The sequence below is a fragment of the Stylophora pistillata genome, chromosome 8, assembly GCF_964205215.1.
Source record: "Stylophora pistillata chromosome 8, jaStyPist1.2, whole genome shotgun sequence".
Taxonomy (NCBI): domain Eukaryota; kingdom Metazoa; phylum Cnidaria; class Anthozoa; order Scleractinia; family Pocilloporidae; genus Stylophora; species Stylophora pistillata.
Window position 1 is genome coordinate 5,258,542 of NC_142526.1, and position 21,683 is coordinate 5,280,224.

Consider the following 21,683-nt stretch of genomic DNA (forward strand, 5'->3'; position numbering starts at 1 on the left):
CGCGCACTGATTGGGAAGCTTGGAGTCTTCACCTCTTGGCAGCCATAGAGCATGTGAAATGGCTTCCCACCTCATTACGGTTAGCCTGCAGTGCCGACGTATTTTGGGCGCACGAGTGCACATTTTCGTATTAGGCCGCCATCTTAGATTTGGTAACTGTGGAGGATTGGGGCGAGGAAATATTTGCCGAGGGAGTAGGTGTTAAGTGGAAAAATGGGCAACGGGGGAGAGGGAGGGAAAGGAAAAAATATGTATTTTTATGTATATGATGAGATAAACTGACCAGTCGATTATGATGAATTTTTATTCGTCGAATGGCTTTGAGCCATTACGTTTAACCCTTTACATGAGTGTATATATTCTCTATATTGTTCTCGGTTACATCGGTTGTTATGGCACTGACAAAGAGAATTAGGTTCGATAAATTTGAGAGCTTTCCAAGATTGCGATCATTTCTGTAATGCTCACGAAGTAATATTTGATACAGAAGTGATACCTTAGTGAGAAATTCGATGCTGGTCACCCCCAGAGGTTAAAAGGTCAGTCATTAAGTTAGATACGCGCGTTCTGTTTAATGGCTTGCATGAAGTCTAACCGTGATTTCAACAATGAAATGAAACATTTTTAGGCCTTTAGACTTGAGTACGGACAGTCCTATATCCACGAGATAAGTTCATGAATACATACATGAATGGCCAGGTAAGTACAAATTTGTATAGGCCCGCACAGCGTCAAGAAAACATCATCGTCCCGCTCAGTCAGGTTCAAAACTTTAAGCGCGCGAACAACAAAGCAAAACAAAGACAAATGTTCAAGAAAAAATATGTGTGATATCGATGCCTTGAAAATTTGAATTTTGCCGTGGTTAATTGAACAGTGTTCTTTTTGGTTTAAGCATTCTAAGGCATATTTCTATAAACTCAGTCAACAACCGTACTTTATGAACAGTTCCTTTAAACTTAATAAGCAGTTATAAACTGAGGTTAAATACTGTAAAAATACATTACGGACCTATATTAGGCGTAGCTGGAATAATAAGCCTAAGAAAATTTTAACATATTTTGGTTATTATGGCTACAAATGTGTTCCCCCTCCCTCTCCAACATAACTGCCCCACATAATCGACAAAAAGAAAACACGAGGGCATTATATATCGCTAAGGGAAGGCGGGGGGGGTGGGGGGAGGTTGGATGATTTTGAGGGGATTATTTGGGGGAAAAGGAGTCGGGGGGTATCAGTCGTCGCCAACAGAGTGTTGGTACAACTAACCGACCATGACGGGGGGGGTGTTGGATGATTTTGAAGGGATTATTTGGGGGAAAAGGAGCCGGGGGGTATCAGTCGTCGCCAACAGAGTGTTGGTACAACTAACCGACCATGACGGGGGGGGGGGTTGGATGATTTTGAAGGGATTATTTGGGGGAAAAGGAGTCGGGGGGGCTCAGTCGTCGCCAACAGAGTGTTGGTACAACTAACCGACCATGACGGGGGGGGTTGGGTGATTTTGAAGGGATTATTTGGGGGGAAAGGAGCCGGGGCGTATCAGTCGTCGCCAACAGAGTGTTAGTACAACTAACTGACCATGACAGTGGGGGGGGGGGGGGTTTGGATGATTTTGAGGGGATTGTTTGGGGGAAAAGAAGCCGGGGGGTATCAGTCGTCGCCAACAGAGTGTTAGTACAACTAACTGACCATGACGGGGGGGGGAGTTGGGTGATTCTGAGGGGATTATTTAGGGGAAAAGGAGTCGGGGGTATCAGTCGTCGCCAACAGAGTGTTAGTACAACTAACTGACCATGACGGGGGGGGGGGGGTACGAATATTACAAAGCCATAGGAAATGATTCCTTGAACTGTCAAATTTTAAATTGATAACTCAGCCCTTAAATTTGTATCCGTCATTTTTTCTTGCTGTGCATTTCATCTTTGGAATTGTAAATCGACTTTGCAAACCAAGAAGCTATAGCGATGTTGGCGACGAATACTACAACCGTAGGAAACAATGTCTCCCAGGCCGATATACCAACCAGTGACTTAGCCAAAACTTCATTTTTTGGATCCTGGCGACTTTCAATGGTAACTAGAAGAATTTTGAAGGCGTATTCTGTGGAAAGAGCACCAAAAATGTGGAGAAAATGATGGCTGCTTCCAAGGATGTCGAATTTTCCTGGCAAAAGTCGTTCCGGAAGTTTACTCCCATAAATCAGCCCGCCCAAGATGGAACAGAAGCAGTGACGCCGAAAATACGTGATTAGCAGCTCATTACAGGCGATGAAAGATTGACATGCCGTACCAGCGTGACAGCTACACATTGTCACGCCAACTGCAAGGGATAGCACGGTGTTCAACCAGCCAGCGAACACTGGAATTATTCGGAGTGCTGAGCTGCGCTTTCGTAAACCTACTTTAGTCAGGCAGCATAAGAACGTTGCCAGGAAAGATAAACTGGCGCCAATGATCGTGTACAACAACGCAGATTCGAAAATTCTCCACCCGGTTCGAATGGGTCGATTGTAGAAATACATAACCTGACCAGAGGTGTAAGTGTAAATACTTATACCGGCGTAATCAAAGAAGTAGAACACTCTGTGCAGTTTTTCCGACAGTGAGTTGAAGGTATGAGCTGTTGCACTCAACGCGAAGATGGTGATGCTCCCGATAGCCGAGGATAACATTGGATAATAAAAATCTTGTTTCGGCGAGGACGAACCTCCCAACTCGATTAAGACCACGGAGTACCGTACGACAAAATACAAACACACGACGATGTGGCTCCACATATTAAAAGTCTCATTGTTAATGTAGAAGAGGCTTTGTAAACATTCCCAGGTGGTGCTGTAGGGCTTTCGATAACCGCTAAGGACGAAAGCTTCTTGGAAATCGGGCGCGACTTCGTCGAAGTTGTAGAGTAATTTGTTCTTTTTGCTAATTCCTCCGTTGCATGTCCATTCGACCACTTTGAAGTTTCGGTTGTTGTTCAGTTTCGCTTGATCATAAGATGTCTTCTTGGATCCGGTTTTCATTTCGTGATGAACTGTTGACGGTAGTAACTTCTTTACTTTTCGGAAAGAATGTCTGACGGATGATGACGTGAAACGAAACTCTGTCGGTGTTCAAGGGGCATCGATCGGAAAGGCCTCATTCGCTCAAAATTATTCAGGAAACCTTTCTACCGTATCACACGTTCGATCACGCTCAAGTCACGCTCACACTGCTTCAGAATTACAGCTTCATTAACCTCGGTAAAAGTCAGTCAATTTTAAAACTCGTCTTAAACAATCGCTCAGAAAACGGTGACAGTTCATTAGGAATTAGTATTTGTCATCCTTTTTTGCAAAGATTCCAAACGTTTTAATTAGCAAGTCAATAACAAACGCCATGATAATAAAATTTTCGCTTCAGTGACGGTATTGAAATCAATATTGTCTTGTTTTGCCTCTTAATGCAACTTAATAGTGGTTGTAAACAGTCCGCAACAGTGTCATTTTCTCTTTCACAGGGTGCAGATTACGTTAATAATCAACTACGGTTAGGAGCAATGTAAACACGTAATGTTTGAATAATAAATTACTGTTTAAGAAACCTGTAGTACCATAATAAGAACAACTCTGAGGAGTTGTACCCAAGCATATTTAATATGCTTCGGTACAACTCGGTACAATTCTCCTTTAAAACATACTATGTTTTAATTGAGAATTAGGACCTTGACGATGCAACTTTTTTTCTCTTTTGTGATCAACTCATGCGTAACGCTGACGTGGGTCTGAAGCGCTGTTAGAGACGGTAAACGCTTCCAGCCATTTGCGCAATTCTCTCACAAAAAGTTATTAATTCATGATCGATCTTAAAACAACAGAAAAAGCACAGGGTCGGAGTCGGTTTGAGTTTTTTTCTTAAAAGATTTAAATGTAACGCTAACTATTTAGATATTCATGGTAAGTGAGGTTAATCGATTTGGTTATTTTCCTACTCTAGCTGATATTAGGGACTCATAAATCTTATGAGATATTGCCCAGTTTTTGTCAAAAGTTTGGGTCGATGACCGATCAGGAAAAACTCAAAGATTGTCGCTATATTTGGTCTAAAAATACTGTGGCTTCTGAGAAACCAATTGCTGCTGTTTTCAAATTTTCCATGTTTCGTAGTTACATGGGAAAAAATTGTTCAACTCTACAGTTGTTCACCGCTTGATATATTCTGGTGAATAATTTGCATTCTCGCTAATACCGGTTTTGCATAATATGAAAGTGAATAGTAGCTTACGTAACGATTAGACTTTTACCGCAAACCAGTTTCGTTGTTACTAATATTTGTGACGCAGGACGCGAAAGAAGCATACGCATCTCATTTCAGCCGATTTTGGGACAATTGTGAATGAAACTGGGATCTTAAAAAAGGAAAGACTGTTGAAACTTCGGTAAGTTTGACGAATATCGAAATAGCTTGTTGACATCGAATTTTACTATCCGTTTTGCACTGTCGCAAACAATCACGGTGCTCACATTTGAACTAAAATTACTGCAATTCATTAATAATTATAGATTCTGTGTTCAAATTAGAAGTGGGCAAGAAGTATGGCCAGCATTTAAAAGAGATTTAACCGGTTTCAAAGACGAAATTTGATCGACGGGATCAAAGAATGTTAAATTATAGCATCACCAGAGCTTATTATACACGAGGCTCTATCGTATTAATCGTGTAACGTTTTGTCGGCCTAAGCGTTGCAAGGCGATATTTTCTAGAAATCGGCCACGAAAGCGAATTCTTTACGGGAAATTTTATCCCCCCCCCCCCCTTCTAAGCGCAATTATCTCGTTAAAAACGAGGTTTTGTGTAAGATTTACATAATGTTGTTTTGTACTTTCGAAATAACGTGGTGATTAAATAGATTTATTCACTGTATGTGAAAACAATTTTTCGCAATAATGATTCCTTGGTTTACTTTTACAACCTTTAGGAACGTAACTTCCTTGTTTAAGGGATGCCTGTGTAAATGAAATTAGTATATTTCACGTTGACGAGTCAACTTTTCACGCTTGCTTTAAAATTTATGCACTGTCGCGTCGCCGTCAAGGCTCAGTCTTTCTCATTTCTCACATTTGGAAGAAGTCCAAAGTCTGCATCAAACTGAAGCAGTAAAGTACAGTGCAACTAATGACTAAATAAAGTTCGCTTTTGGCATTATTCTCCTTCAGTATTAACGGACTAACAGCTTTCGATGCTTTGTTCCGTCCAAGTTTATTTATTTGCTTAACAGTAATGGGCACACGTCCACAAACTTGTAAAAAAATTCTAATAAATACAAATTTAATTTTTTTTCAGTATTTGTCTCAGAGCTTTTCGCATCAGAGAAACCCTCACTAAAGAATTTTGAAAAACAAAGCTAATACAGACGGATATTAAAATCCCCTCTTGTCAGAGAAGCGAGCAGAAAGAGGGAAATTATTCATTGTAGAATGGTTTTGAATGTCAAGGAGTCCAATTTCCCTTGTGGAAATAAATCACAGTTTCGTGCGAAATTTAGCCAGAGCGTTGTTGTCCAATCCTTTCGATACTCAACACTACCTCTCTTTTCACGCGTTCCTTTGGAAACGGTGTTAAAAAGTGTTCAATTTGTTCAAAATATATTTTGTATATTCCAATGACATAAGAATACCATAACAACATCAAAGCCCTTAAGAAACACCCTTTTTCCAGCACAACTGAAAGAACTTAGGATACCTTTCTTAATAGCTAAGCAGAATGATATATCTTGATCTGACGACTGCAGTGTAATGATAAAAATTGGGTCACCGATTTTGTTTTCTTAGCTGAAGTAACAAGTTAAAAAAGCAACAAGTTAAGGTGTTTTTAATTCCATTGTGTTGCCATGGTAACCTCAGTTTTAAGAAATATAAGTTATTGTGCGTGTTTTGAGGCAAATTTCGGAGGAACAATTAAACAAGTGTGGGAGCCACAATCCATTAGAGAATTGGTGTTTGAAAATAAACAAACCACAAATCTCTCTCTGTCTATAAACAAAGGGTAAGGAAAGTTTGGTAACGAAAGTTTGGTAACGAAAGTTTGGTAACGAAAGTTTGGTAACGACTCTTGTCGTGGAAAGACATGGTGGAGCAGAATTTTCCTTTCCCTCACTTGTTCCTTTTACAAAACTTATATTCCAGTTTTTTGGAAAGGTGGATTTTTCAAGGATATGTTTGTCAAATTTTTATGCCGCAACTTACGATAAAAAATTTACAAGTGAATGCATCTTCACTGTTTGTTTTCAATACAGGTACGTACTTTTGTCTTCAGTGACAGTGCCCGAGGATGGTAAAAGGAAAGCGGAACAGCCTTAACACCACAGCTGCCGACAATAACAGAAGCTTGATGTTTGGTGCAATCGATAATGACAGGATCATTTTTGAGGAAGAAGAAATGCCAAGGGGACTTCGAGAACCTTTCATCAAGTCAGGATACCGGCGAGCTAACAGCACGCCTTGGCAGTGTTTGAAAAGCCTTTTCTACATCAATAATGAAAGCTTTAACGTTTGGAGCCACATCATAGCGGCACTATACTTCGCCGTGCGCTATGGAATGGCTGTTTCCAATCAAATGGACTCAATTTTAGACCCTTTTAATTTGCCTCTATTGGCCTCCGCCATGGGGACTGTCATTTTGTACTCTTCTAGTGCAACCGCTCATCTTTTCAACTCAATTTCTGAGAGAGGATATAAGATCTGCTTCTTTTTCGACTACTCAGCGGTCAGTTTTTATACATTTACCTCATGCCAAGCTATGTTCTTCTATGCTCGACCAGTGAATTCTCATTGGAGGATTTTTGAATCACCAGCTTTGTACCTGAGTCTAGCAGCTCTGTTTTCGTTTCTTGTGACCTACGGTTGCTGCAAAACAGATGCTGCAGTGAACAAATTCAGCACTTTTTTGCGGATGTTATCAGCTATCGCCGCTTGGATCCACAGTACCTTACCAATTCTGGTTGGCATGACTCTTTGCACCTGTCACGCAGCCAACAAGAGATGTTTGTCCTTCTCCACTTGTAGCAGTTTACCCGTCAGTTATTTCCTTCGTCACGCATTTTATACTTTTCTAGCAGGGTTCATGTACAGCACCAGGTTACCTGAACGCCTCATTTCCGGAAAATTTGATCTGGTCGGGAACAGTCACCATTTTCTGCACGTCTGTGTTGCCGTAGGAACGGAATATGCCTTCAAAATGGTTGAATTTGAAATCAATGCCAGGAAAGCCAATAAATTGTTGCAGGAGACAACCAATTATGTGTCCATTCTTAACACCTTGGTCGCGGCCATATTGGTGATGTTTTTAAACGCTGGTATTGCATTCTGGTTCTCTATGGCTCTTAAGAAGAAGGAAAGTGTTCATAAAAACTAACCTGGAGTTATTGAGCTAGTCACTGTATGGTGTTAAGTGACTTTAAAAAAAAACTGATTTTTAGAAGAAATAAATCATATGAACCAGTCTAACAGAAATTTTAAAAAGAATTTTCGAAGCTGGGAAGAGGCACTAAAGAATGTAGTGTAAAACGCTTTCAGTTCGTACGTTAAAAAAAAAAAAAAAAAAAAAAGTCTTTTTATAGGATTACACAATTACTGGTGAACCAGTAGTTTCCATTGTGGTCCTTGCAAACAAATGAAACAAATGGTCTAAATTGAACATAACATCATTAAGAACATCATTAAGAACTCCAACCGGCCGGAGTCAAACCAGTTGGCTATTTACAAGCGTGGCCAAGGATCTGAACTCGGGGCTACCGTGAAACAGATCCAGCGGTCAGGGTGGGATTCGAACCCGGGAGCGGCGGATTACAAGTCCGACACTCTAACCACTCGGCCACACTGCCTCCTCCAATGCAAAAAGGCCCTTGATGACCTTAGCAATTGTTTAAGAGATAAAAAATATTCCCAGTTCTTCGCTGTAGGCTCTGAGGCTCTATTAACCGTTTTTAACCCCTCAGTCCCAAACAGCCGCCTGGTTAGCTCAACTGGGTGAGCGCCGGACTGCTGTGCGGGAGGTCGAGAGTTCAATACCGGCCGGACCAACACTCAGGGTCTTAAAATTAATTGAGAAGAATATGCTTCCTTTCTTTAACATCAAGAAATGGTTAGATATTCTAGTCTTCTCGGATAGGGACGAATAAATGGAGGTCCCGTCTCCTGCAGGGTTGGGGTAGGAGACGTTAATTTCCCACGCACGAGATTACTGTGCGATGGATGTCCTCCCTGGGGTGGGTTGGGTGGGTAGTTACAGGGCCGTTCTGAAAACCACTTCTGTGAGAACGCACCCTGTCTAAAGATTATTATTATCTCAGTGACCAGCTTCTAATTTTTCCTTACATTATCACTACTGAATCAAACATCGAGGTTACGAAAATAAAAGAAATAAACATCAACTAGTGAAGCTATTGATGGTTAAAGAAATTTTCCTTGTCAGTACCATAGGAGATGTATAGAGAACAGTAAGGATGATATACACACTAAAGTTAGGATGTTGAGACTGGAAAAGTGACGCTTCACTACTGTGTCCTTGCCATGTCTCACATCCGCCTTCAGAAACCACTAGCTTTGCCCCAAACACATGGCTTATCCGTTATTCCGTTTTTGGGAGATTTTGCCCCATTTCAAGTTCATCGTCCTCTAGTTTGCCCTAAATCTTCAAATCGTTTTGCAAGGATACGAGTTGGAAGCTGCAGACGAACTTGTTACGTTCGATAGGTGAACTTGTACTCGGCGGCGTTATTTCTACGGGGCGAAACCGCCTTATACCGTTATTCCTGTGACCCAGAGAGGGAAATAATATGACATTAACGACCGAGTTCTTTTCCATGCTGTAGCATGGAAGACAGTAGTAGGCTAAAAATTTATGGAAAGGCTATCTTTCCTTAGTGGTGTATGCACCAGACAGGCAGCACATGCAAAAGACAGTAAATGATTGATGAAGTCTGATTGACAGGCTACGTAGAAGGAAAAGAGAGAGCATCAAATGGAGCAACTTCTGAGGACTCATCAGTAGGAAGCCCTTCAAGAAACAGAAGGAGTAACATATGAGCCAGGAGGCATTTGAATTACTTTTAGACACTCCTGCAGACAAAATATGGACACCTGGGCCACTAGAATGGTTGCATAATTTAAACAACTAAGTGTGATTGCTACTTGTAAGTTTAAAGGCTATTTTCTCATTACGCAATAATTTTGTCTTCAAGAAAAGATATCTTGAGAACAATTCATCCGAATGATCTGAAATTTTCAGCATTTGTTCCTCTTGATAAGTTTTGTGTTATGAGCAGAGCAATTTTCCACATGATTTATGTAAACAAAGTTATGAAGTGAAACACAACTTCGATTTCCTATGTCAAATTTGATCGATCACTATTTGAAATGTTTTCAACATATCAAAAATCCATCTACTTATAACAATAAGCAACATGTATTCTTTGAATTGACACTAAAAACAATTTTTTTTTATCAACTCCAGAAGGAGTTATCTTTTCTTAAGTAACCCTTGGAAGAACCCAGCAGGTGGCACAATAAAAATGAGTGGTATCCTATTACAATTGACATGTGAAGTGTAAAATATTTTTTTTCATGAACTTCAAGTAATAAGCTTTCCAGGGATATATAGTTTGCCTAAGTTTTCAATTAAATCCTAGCTATAATTATTACTATTATTATTATTATTATTATTATTATTATTATTAATATTATTATTATTATGCTAACCAACGAGCCGGGAAACTTGGCGACATTCTGGGGTGGCAGAAAAGTTTCATTTGAATCTGACAATAATTTGAAACACCCGTGTAGCATGAGGGCAGCACCTACCAGTCGTTAGACACATCACTATTAGAATAGAGATGCTCTCTTTCGTTATCCAAATCATTAATTCCGCCCCAGCCCGTTGTGATTCTTCAATCCAGGTGGGCAAATGAATTTGGTAAATCAGTGTTGATTTAGTAAAATAAAAAAAGTAGGGTCATTTTAAGGAAACAAATTCCCAAACTATGAGAACAATGTTTCAAGGAAAGGAATAATCCATGAAAATTTCTTCAAGCGCAATTTTTTTTTCTGGATTTGTGTTAACCTTAGAGCACTCTTTGGTTTGTGTTTTATGTTTCTAAGACTTTCACGTTTTTCATCTAAGTTTGCATACATTTGTTCACCTACTGAGTAAAGTGTATATAGCTTTGCATAACAAACGCAAGGCTTTATTTTAAACGGAAAAAAAATTCGTCAACGAACCTTTATGTTAAGTAAGTTTTGAACTACTAGAATCCAGCGAAGTATCTACCAATCACTTTCTCTCTCAAAAAGTTAAAGAAAAAAATTGAGAATGCCGAGATAGATAGATATCTCACTTAGTCTCTTCCTTAGAAAATATGCCTTCCTTTAGATTTCTTTTGTCAGTAAAAATTTCCATAAGAAAGAATTAATTTCAGTCAACACGATGCTCATTAACCTTTCATTAGTGTATTAAAGCTATACGTGTCTTTTTTAATTTCATGGTCAGTAAGAAGCGCAGATGATCAGATCATAAATTTACGACCTCCTTGGCTTCATGTGCGTGCTTCTTCGTAGGTCTGATATTTTTTCATCTTAAGATCGGTTGTTCTATATTTTTGGAAACTCTCAGCTTAAAAATCTTATCAACTTGCCAGCCTTGGATCAGCTTTTTCCTCGACTTTTCAAGTTTACTCCTGAGGATTGAAGGTCGAAAACGAGGGTTAGATCGAGAGCCTCAATTAGGGTTCACCGTTATCCGTAAAACACGAAAAATTCAGTCAGTTGGGGTAGAATTTGACACATTTTAATCATAAGTCGTTAAAAAAAAAAACAGGTAACCGGTTTTTATTCTTTTGATTGCTAAGGAAGATTATCATTAAATCTTTAGTCGTTAAGCGGCCAAACTCTTACCGGTTAGCAGAAAGGGCCGTCGCCCCATTGAGACCCTCTTGATCCCCTCAATTAACAATTATATAAGCTTGAGGTACGAGACGTTTTCGAAACACCACATTCTCTTTTTAAAATGATGCTAGTAACACAGTTAGTTCACCTTGAAAAGTATTTCCTTTGCTATCTCAAGAATCATGTGCGATTTACCCAAATGCTCATGCAATGCTAAGTTAGTATGCGTAATCAAATGGCGACGAGTGAAATTAGGAAATAATTCCACTTGCGTTTTGTCAAAATTCTGATAATTTCCCAAGCCTTTAGACGAGGGAAATTATAAAAATTTTGACGAAACGCAAGTGAAATTATTTCCTAATTTCACAAGTAAACCATTTGATTATCTTTTAATATCGTGGGTGACAAATTACGTTCACAACCGTAATTGTTTTTACTAGTTTAATCTATCGAAAACCGAGAACATAAAGAAGAATATAGTTTTTGTTTAAAGCATACATTATTGTTAAAGGCTGATAGTTTCGAAAGAAACTGTTTGGGGCTGCGTCGGTGGGAGGAACGAAATAATTTGGTTATATCAACAAAGTTGAAATGGTAAATTGGCCACCGTAAAGCTCGAAACGTCAGCTTTTGTAATCGTTGCGGTGGCCAATTTACCATTATTGTTAAAGTTCGTAATTTTCTGAGTTTCTTCACAAAAAATACCTTTCGAATTCTTCGTGCCTGTTAATAATTTTCGGTCGCTTCTTTTAATTTCGTAACTTCTTCAAGGGTCACCGTCTAAAATCTCGACGCCATCTTGGCTCTGATCGCGATTCAAGAGACGTTACCATGGCAATTTTGTAATTTCACACGTGAAATTAAAAATTAACGCTGAGATTTCGCGCCAAAATTAAGAAGTAATTTGTAACCTATGATATTATGGGGTTAATTCATATCGGCTGATTGGAAAAAGTACTAGTGCTATCAGTAATATGTGTTAGGGCGTGGAAGGTTTCGAAGAATATGTTTCTAAAGTAAATACGTATAGGTAATCGCATGGGGCCGAGTAAAATTAAGGATTAATATCACGCGTGTTTTCGGAAGTTGCAGAAATTTCCCGAGCCGCTGCGTGATAGTTGAGGCGCGCGCTTTCGTTTGACCACCAACTATCATGCACTATCATCGACTATCACCAACTATCATTCATTTTGAGCTTGTTCAAATTCTTCATGATAGTCGATGATAGTTTTTCTCGTTTGACCACGCGTATGATAGTTTATGATAGTTTTTGGTCAGCTGTTTTCCCCGAAAATCAGCGGACTCGTTTAAAATGGTGGCCAAAAGCTCCTCGCGACGCTCAGCTTTAGCTTCAAAAATTCGTTTTTATACCCAAGATAATAATAATGAGAAAGAAAATATTGAAAACCAAGAATCTGGAGAAAGCGTCAACTCGCAGGAATTCGAAGAGACACCGCCGAAAAAACACCGTTTCACTAAACGTTCAACGGCGAGATGGAGTAATGACCTGATATTACGTCTAATAGACGTACATTCCTCCAAATAATCGATTACTATTAAGCAAGCTGCCACCCTCTTTCGTCGTAAATTCATACTTCAACAAGTTTGTTTGTCTCACGCGAAGCCATGTTAGTGTTCACATCTTACGCGGAAAGAGCCTGGAACTAGCTGCTCGCGTGACTTTGCTCGCGCGACTGTCGGTGAACTATCATCAACTATCACGAAATTTTTTGGCCGTTTGACCATGCGAATGATAGTTGGTGATAGTTTATAAAAGTTTGAAGAGAATCGACTATCATCGACTATCATGCGCCGTTTAACCAAGGCTTTAGAAAATCACGGGTGGAGAGAAAATGATAAGCAATCACGAAAAGGAGTTGTTAGATGATGAAGAGACGACTGGGTGGCATAGAGAACCGTTCATCAAGACAGGATGCCGGAAGCACTACAGCACGTTTTGGCAGTGTTTACAAAGCCTCTTCTACATCCACAACCAAAAGTTTGAACGTTTGGAGTCATATCTCGGTGTCTCTGTATTTTAAGATTCGTTTTTCCTTGACCTTTAGTGAGGACATTCATCCGATCTTTGATCCTTTCAATTTACCAATGCTCTCCTCTGCAATCGGAACAGTAACTGTATACCTCACAAGCAGTTTAGCACACCTGTTGAGCCTCATGTTTGAGATGGCCTGCAAAACCTGCTTCTTCTTCGACTATGGTGGTATCAGTTTAATGACCTTCACCTCAAGCCAAGTAATGTTTTTTTACACGAGACCGATGAAGACTGGTTGAATAATCTTCGAATCTCCTACTTTTTACTTCTCTGTAGCGCGGTATCTCAGCTTTCTCGGGAGGTACCTCTCTTGTAAGACAAGTGCTTCCAACAACACGTTCAGCGCATCACTGCGCGCCGCTGCATTTCTCGCCGGCTATTTAAACGCGACAGTGCCTTACTTGGCGGGCGTGGTGTTTTGCAGTTGCCACGATGATGGCATGTGCTTAGCATTCTCTGCATGCAGTAGTTTGTTTCCACATTGGTCACGTGGTTAATATGATTCTATCTGGCCTCCTACATATCGGCAGACTTCCCGAGCGTCTTTTTCCAAGAATTTTTTATTTAATTGGCCAAAGTCATCAACTCATGTACTTTTTATCTGCCATTGGAACAGACTTTGCCTACAAAATGATTGAACAGTATAGGAAGCAAGCAAAAAAGAGTGCAGTAAAAATGTTAGCTACAGTGACCAGTGTATCACTGTTAAACTCCCTTTCGATGCTTGTGTTGAACGCGGGTATCGTTGTATGGTTTGCCTCTGATGGTGATAGCACGGCCACTGCCAAGTCTGCCGAGTGAGGAAGGACCAAGCGACTTGAGCATCAAAGCTTCCTTGATGACACCTGTCAAACCTATGCTGGTATGAACTTTGTTGACATGCATGGTGGTGTTATGAAGGACTCGGGTGGAATGAACGACTGGGGCAAGGACAAAACATGTGTGTTAGATTAAATTCGAATTTACAATTCAACAAAACGGACCTGACTTGTTAACCAAAATCTTTGAAGATGATCTCAGCCGAAGATCAAGGTCAAAGTAGCAATAAAAATTAAATGCGTTATCCAAGAAATGAATGCACTCATTCAGTTAATCCGCTGTAGATCGATATCATTATACCAGCCTAAATTAGTCCAAAATACGCAAATTAACAGTATTCATGCCAACGCTCTAAGTCTCCGCCTGTTCTTACACATTTCGCGTTTGTTCATCCTCCTCAACCTTTTCTGTAATCGTATCGAACAAATATTTTGTGGTTTCCAACGCTATCAGTTATGTCAATACCATTATTAGTGTTTGATACGCGAGAAAAAGTTAAAGTGCACCTACACCCAAAAAATTTTTTTCGCTTAACGAAGTAAGCTTATTTTTTTGAGTATTTCTGCGCAAAAATTTTTTTATTTGCTCAAATCTTCAATTTTCTATGCCCAGTCAAAATACGGAAAATCGGCCGCCATCTTGCCCCACGACCGAGTTTAAAGAGGAATGGCTCTAGTGGGTAATGTGACGTCAAATCGAGAACACGAAAGTCTGCTTTTCACACATTTTCACTTGTTTGGGAAGGTTGTAGTCGATAATTGTCCGAAAATATGCCGACTAAGTGTGTTGTAGAAGGATGTAGCAACGTGCGAAATTTGCAAGAGGGTATCGCGCTCCATACAATCTTCATACAACACACCTAGTCGGCATATTTCGGACGATATCGACGACAATCTTCCCAAACAAGTGAAAATGTGTGAGATGCAGACTTTCGTGTTCTCGATTTGACGTCACATTACCCGCTAGAGCCATTCTTCTTTAAACTCGGTCGTGGGGCAAGATGGCGGCCGATTTTCCATATTTTGACTGGGCATAGAAAATTGAAGATTTGAGCAAATAAAAAAATTTTTGCGCAGAAATACTCAAAAAAATAAGCTTACTTCGTTAAGCGAAAAAAATTTTTTGGGTGTAGGTGCACTTTAAGTGGAAGCAGGTGCACGTTTACGCAAGTGAAGCATAAGTGGATGAAGTAAGTAAAAGGCAAACACTTGACCTATAGATCTTTGGGTCCAATGCCTAATTCATTGAAACTAAAGAAAAACCCATCTAGAAAGAAAATATTATCTTTGTGGGTAAAACTCACACTTAAGAAAGAGAAAGGTTCTGTGTATCCTTAAAGACGACCCTAGAGGTTCATTCAATTGATTTCAGTCCATATCTAGCCTAGTATGCTGGTTTAAAGTCTCCTTATTGTGGGAGATTGTCGTTCGAAATCAGTGTCAATCATCTCCATAATAACCTCTCCTAACTCTCTCTGATTTATTTTTCCTATTCAAACCTTTTTTGACACGTTCAACCAAACTTATACTTCGTGGCTTCCACTAAAAATTAACACTTACTACACAATTAGAAATTATGGTTGTGTACGTGCGAGGAAGGCCAGGTAAAGAAAAAAAAAATGCACACCGAAATGAAACACGTTTGGCAATGTCTCCGAAAAAAGCTATAATCTAACGCATTGTTCTAAAAAGAAAGTGGTTCTAAAATTCCAGAAATTCAGAAAATATAACTTACTTCAACCTAAAGATTTATTTCTTGCGAACGTGCCAAATTTAGTGAGTTGACGTAGATTAATCAGAGTACCGCGGTTAAAAGACATCAAATAGGATATTTTATAATATATGGGGGCCAGACCTCACATGTCTACCTTAATATATTCATCATATATACTCAGGGAAACAATTTAGAAATTTAGAAAGTTGCGTTAAAGAGTTTCAAGGACACCATTAGAACCCCTTCCAGTAATGTCATCACTGTTCGGTAAACATTATCTCAAGAGGTCAAGTCAATAAAATGAATGATTCAGGAAATATTTCCTTATTTGAGGATGAAACTCATGTGTCATGCAGCTGACAAGCAGCCATTAATAAGTTTGTAAAGCTCACCTCTGAGATCCCAATTCTGATTTCTTGTTTTCTCGATCAGCTCGACTAAACATTGACTATTTTTTAGGAAAATTATCAGCTAAACCAGTTCTTGAAATCAAATGAAACACACGTGGGTAGAAAATGCGCTATTACTTAGCAGTTGAAAAGTCTTGGCAAGGCAGAAATAATACAAAAACCATTTATTCCCAAAGATTCATTTTAAGACTCACACACAGTTGTAGACATATCCAGCGTAATGTAAAAGAAGGTTAACTTGCAAATTAACGAATCATCAGTTCCAAAACTGTTAAATGGTAAGTAAAGGTCCTTTTTTAATGTGATCAAAAAAAAGAAAAAAAAAAAAAAGAATCAAAGATAAGGAAAATCGAAAAATTGAAAAACATAATGTTGTCTTTCTGGCAATGATATTTTCTTGTTTTGATCAAGCTTTGTGGAAACGAGGCTGTTAATGCATTAAATTGGACTTTTTATCCAAGTTCTGTTTTTCTTAAAAATATTGTTAATGAGAAATTTCGTTTATCGCGTTGATAAGAAAAAAAATTGCAAATCTAAGAGGAAAATCCACCGTGGTTAAAAGAATTGACATGAAAAGTAGATGACAACTACTTAAGGATTGTTTGAGCATGATATTCTGTCGTCGTAACATTGCCTCGATCAGGATTTTTTCAGGTTACTTTTTCCCGCCCCGTATCCCTCATCTACTGGAGAGCTGGATCCACCACCCTGGGTCTTATTTTAAATATGACGTTTCTCATTCCTTTCTGTCTCCAGCAGTAAATCAGTGGATTAACAAGCGAATTTAACATGCAGGATGTTAGCTCGAATGGTTGGTTGACGGGGCAAGTATCGTAAATCCCTATAACTGCAACAATGAGACAGAAACAAACTGGAAGAAGGCAAACAATAACAGCACCAACTACAAAAACAGTCGTCTTAAGCGCCTTGTTCTCCTTAGAAAATCTTCTCACTTCCTCCTGGGGCAGTTGCTGTGCTTTTATCTTCTTTTGGTGGTGACGTGTTTCGAGATATAAAATCAGATAAGAGGAGGCAACGAAAATGATACATGAAAGAGTGACAAGGCCTCCTATAAGAAGTAAAACGAATTTCATTCGAAACACGCTAAAAATTCCACACATGAAAGAAATGACCCAAACTGTGGTCACCCCTCTCTTGAGTTTAGCATCAGTTATAAAGTTTGAGTATTGCATCGTAAATTTGATCGCCATGAGTCTCTCGAATGTAACCAACATCAAATGAAGGCAGGAAGCTGTTATCAACACAGCCAAAGAAGAGAAAAAGACATTTTCAACTGTACTAGTGTAACTAAGACCATATCGAAGGAACACTAGCCAAAAGATGAACGGTATGTGGCCAAGGAGACCAGCTAATGCATCAGTCACCGCTAAACAGGCCAGCAAGATGTTGCAGTTGGATCGTAGTCGAGGGGTCGTTTTCACGGCCTTTATCACCAACACGTTGAGGAGAATTGTGAAGGGACAAGCGATGCTGTTAATGATGATGATGATGATGTCACTAACCTTTAGAGGGACACAAGCTGTTTCGCCTTCTGTGCCAACCATCTTGGTAGAGTTTGTAAATTAATCTTGGAGTAGTTTAAAATGTTGAGTTCAAAACCAGTGAAGATCAAGTAAACCTTTCTTTGCAATGCATTGAATATCAGCTGTTGTCTGGAAGCTTTTACAGAAACGATCAGCTTTAATGTGCATGTCTTCCCACTTGTCTTTTTCTCGCGCATGAATTGCAATAACTCTTTATTGTATGTCACGAGGTTGTTGTTTTTGTCGGAATCACAAAATAGGAAAAAAAACTCAAAATAATTGTGTCAGGGAAAATCACCCTCTTTTCATTGCAGTAAATTTGCTAGAACGAAATGAATAATGAAAGTATACACTCAAAGTATGGAAATAAGGGATTGTACTGTGATTGATTGTTGTAAGAGTTGGTGATTTTGGTATAAATAGTTCATGTCAGCCTCGATGAAAGTACTGACAACCGGTTATTGTTTTCACTGTTTCCTATGATCTTAGATAAAATGATTGAGTTTTTGCGTCCAGGAGAAAATCATGCTTACTGGATTAACAAGCGATTTTAACATGGGACATGGAGGTATGATTACTTCATGATGACAAAAACATTATAAAGGCCGGTGGTCAGACATTTCGCGTTTGTTCATCCTCCTCTACCTTTTCTCTAACCGCACTGAACAAATATTTTGTGGTTTCCAAAGCTGTCAGTTATGTCAATACGAACAGTAGCGTTTGATACGCGAGAAAAAGTTAATTTGAAGTAGGTGCATATTTACGAAAGTGGAGCATAAGTGGATGTAGTGAAAAAAAAGACAAACATTTGACCTATAAAACTTTGGTTCCAATGTCTACTTGTTGAAACTAAAGAAAAACCCATTTAGAAAGGAAACATTATTTTGGTGGGTAAAACTCGCACTTAGAAGTGTATCCTTAAAAAATACCTTAGGGGTGGATTTTTAATAAAACTGTATGAAGTATCTTAGAGGTTCATGCAATTGATTTCAGTCGATATCTAGCCTAGTATGCTGGTTTAAACTTTCCTTATTGTGGGAGATTGTTGTTCGAAATCGGTGTCAATCATCTCCATAATCTCCTCTCCTAACTCTTTCTGATTTATTTTTCTTATTCAAACATTTTTTGACTCGTCTAATCAAACTTATACTTCGTGGCTTCCAATAAAAATTAACACTTAATACACAACTAGAAATTATGGTTGTGTGCGTGCGAGGAAGGCCAAGTGAAAAGAAAAATGCACATCGAAGCGAAACATGTTTGTAAATGTCTCCGAAAAAAGCTATAATCTAACGCATTGTTCTAAAATGAAAGTGGTTCTAAAATCCCAGATGTTATAACTTACTTCAACCTAAAGATTTATTTCTTGCGAACGTGCCAGATTTATGTGAGTTAAAGTAGATTAATCAGAGTACCGCGGTTAAAAGACATCAAAAAGGATATTTTATATCATTAAAAACTGGATCATTGGATTATGCAATTCAAGACTTTTTATTGGCTTAGCCATTATGGAATATGAGCCAATATACCATAATCTAATATCTCTACATTGTAACATCCCGTTTCTTCTTACAAAATAAAGTCGAGAAGATTTGTCTAATAAGTTAGGGGCGTTGGCTATCTATCATCTCATATCCAACGCGCGCTCGTGGAATAATTGTTAAATATATGGGGGCCAGACCTCACATGTCTACCTTAATATATTCATCATATATACCCAGCGAAACAGTTTAGAAATTTAGAAAGTTGCGGTAAAGAGTTTCAAGGACACCATTAGAACCCCTTTCAGTAATGTCATCGCTGTTCGGTACACATTATCTCAAGAGGTTAATTCAATAAAATAAATGATTCAGGAAATATTTCCTTATTTGAGGATGAAAATCATGTGTCATGCAACTGACAAGCAGCCATTAATCATTTTGTAAAGCTCACCTCTGAGATCCCAATTCTGATTTCTTGTTTTCTCGATCAGCTCGACAAAACATTGACTATTTTTTAGGAAAATTATCAGCTAACTGAAACCACTTCTTGAAATAAAATGAAACAAATATGGGTAGAAAATGCGCTATTACTTAGCAGTTGAAAATTCTGGGCAAGGCAGAAATAATACAAAAACCATTTATTCCCAAAGATTCTTTTTAAGACTCACACTTAGTTGTAGACATATCCAGCGTAATGTAAAAGAAGGTTAACTTGCAAATTAACGAATCATCAGTTCCAAAACTGTTAAATGAGAACTAAACGTCTTTTTTTAATGTGATCAAAAAAAAAAAAAAAAAAAAAAAAAAAGAATCAAAGATAAGGAAAATCGAAAAATTGAAAAACATAATGTTGTCTTTCTGGCAATGATATTTTCTTGTTTTGATCAAGCTTTGTGGAAACGAGGCTGTGGATGCATTAAATTCGACTTTTTATCCAAGTTCTGTTTTCCTTAAAAATATTATTAATGAGAAATTTCGTTTATCGCCTTGATAAGAAAAATATTGCAAATCTAAGAGGAAAATCCACCGTGGTTAAAAGAATTGACATGAAAAGTAGGTGACAATTACTTAAGGATTGTTTGAGCATGATATTCTGTCGTCGTAACATTACGTCGATCAGGATTTTTTCAGGTTACTTTTTCCCGCCCCGTATCCCTCATCTACTGAAGAGCTGGATCCACCACCCTGGGTCTTATTTTAAATATGACGTTTCTCATTCCTTTCTGTCTCCAGCAGTAAATCAGTGGATTAACAAGCGAATTTAACATGCAGCAAGTTTGCATGAATGGTTGGTTGACGGGGCAAGTATCGTAAATCCCTATAACTACAACAATGAGACAGAAACAAACTGGAAGAAGGCAAACAATAACAGCACCAACTACAAAAACAGTCGTCTTAAGCGCCTTGTTCTCCTTAGAAAATCTTCTCACTTCCTCCTGAGGCAGTTGCTGTGCTTTTATCTTCTTTTGGTGGTGACGTGTTTCGAGATACAAAATCACATAAGAGGAGGCAACGAAAATGATACATGAAAGAGTGACAAGGCCTCCCATAAGAAGTAAAACAAATTTCATTCGAAACACGCTAAAAATTCCACACATGAAAGAAATGACCCAAACTGTGGTCACCCCTCTCTTGAGTTTAGCATCAGTTATAAAGTTTGAGTATTGCATCGTAAATTTGATCGCCATGAGTCTCTCGAATGTAACCAACATCAAATGAAGGCAGGAAGCTGTTATCACCACAGCCAAAGAAGAGAAAAAGACATTTTCAACTGTACTAGTGTAACTAAGACCATATCGAAGGAACACTAGCCAAAAGATGAACGGTATGTGGCCAAGGAGACCAGTTAATGCATCAGTCACCGCTAAACAGGCCAGCAAGATGTTGCAGTTGGATCGTAGTCGAGGGGTCGTTTTCACGGCCTTTATCACCAACACGTTGAGGAGAATTGTGAAGGGACAAGCGATGCTGTTAATGATGATGATGATGATGTCACTAACCTTTAGAGGGACACAAGCTGTTTCGCCTTCTGTGCCAACCATCTTGGTAGAGTTTGTAAATTAATCTTGGAGTAGTTTAAAATGTTGAGTTGAAAACCAGTGAAGATCAAGTAAACCTTTCTTTGCAATGCATTGAATATCAGCTGTTGTCTGGAAGCTTTTACAGAAACGATCAGCTTTAATGTGCATGTCTTCCCACTTGTCTTTTTCTCGCGCATGAATTGCAATAACTCTTTATTGTATGTCACGAGGTTGTTGTTTTTGTCGGAATCACAAAATAGGAAAAAAAACTCAAAATAATTGTGTCAGGGAAAATCACCCTCTTTTCATTGCAGTAAATTTGCTAGAACGAAATGAATAATGAAAGTATACACGGAAAGTACGGAAATAAGGGATTGTACAGTGATTGATTGTTGTAAGAGTTGGTGATTTTGGTATAAATAGTTCATGTCAGTCTCAATGAAAGTACTGACAACCGGTTATTGTTTTCACTGTTTCCTATGATCTTAGATAAAATGATTGAGTTTTTGCGTCCAGGAGAAAATCATGCTTACTGGATTAACAAGCGATTTTAACATGGGACATGGAGGTATGATTACTTCATGATGACAAAAACATTATAAAGGCCGGTGGTCAGACATTTCGCGTTTGTTCATCCTCCTCTACCTTTTCTCTAACCGCACTGAACAAATATTTTGTGGTTTCCAAAGCTGTCAGTTATGTCAATACGAACAGTAGCGTTTGA

The 21,683-nt window shown here is 38.7% G+C and overlaps 4 protein-coding genes across 4 annotated transcripts; 1 reads left to right on the forward strand and 3 right to left on the reverse strand.

Annotated features, from left to right (window-relative positions):
- Window positions 1–286: 286 nt before the first annotated feature.
- LOC111327120 (membrane progestin receptor gamma-A) lies at window positions 287–3,527 on the reverse strand. Its single transcript, XM_022931227.2, has one exon. It carries the CDS (start codon window positions 3,020–3,022, stop codon window positions 1,898–1,900), a length of 1,125 nt encoding a protein of 374 aa, XP_022786962.2. The 5' UTR covers window positions 3,023–3,527; the 3' UTR covers window positions 287–1,897.
- A 506-nt stretch (window positions 3,528–4,033) lies between these two features.
- On the forward strand, window positions 4,034–8,409 carry LOC111327139 (membrane progestin receptor gamma-B). The gene is made up of 2 exons (XM_022931248.2): window positions 4,034–4,416; window positions 6,274–8,409. Exon 2 carries the CDS (start codon window positions 6,309–6,311, stop codon window positions 7,389–7,391), a length of 1,083 nt encoding a protein of 360 aa, XP_022786983.1. The 5' UTR covers window positions 4,034–4,416; window positions 6,274–6,308; the 3' UTR covers window positions 7,392–8,409.
- Window positions 8,410–16,596: 8,187 nt separating this feature from the next.
- Window positions 16,597–17,478, reverse strand: LOC148724584 (histamine H2 receptor-like). The gene has a single exon (XM_088730372.1). The coding sequence runs from the start codon at window positions 17,476–17,478 to the stop codon at window positions 16,597–16,599; it is 882 nt and encodes a 293-aa protein (XP_088586498.1).
- Window positions 17,479–19,371: 1,893 nt separating this feature from the next.
- LOC148724585 (melanocortin receptor 5-like) lies at window positions 19,372–20,980 on the reverse strand. The gene has a single exon (XM_088730373.1). The coding sequence runs from the start codon at window positions 20,978–20,980 to the stop codon at window positions 20,099–20,101; it is 882 nt and encodes a 293-aa protein (XP_088586499.1). The 3' UTR covers window positions 19,372–20,098.
- Window positions 20,981–21,683: the final 703 nt, after the last annotated feature.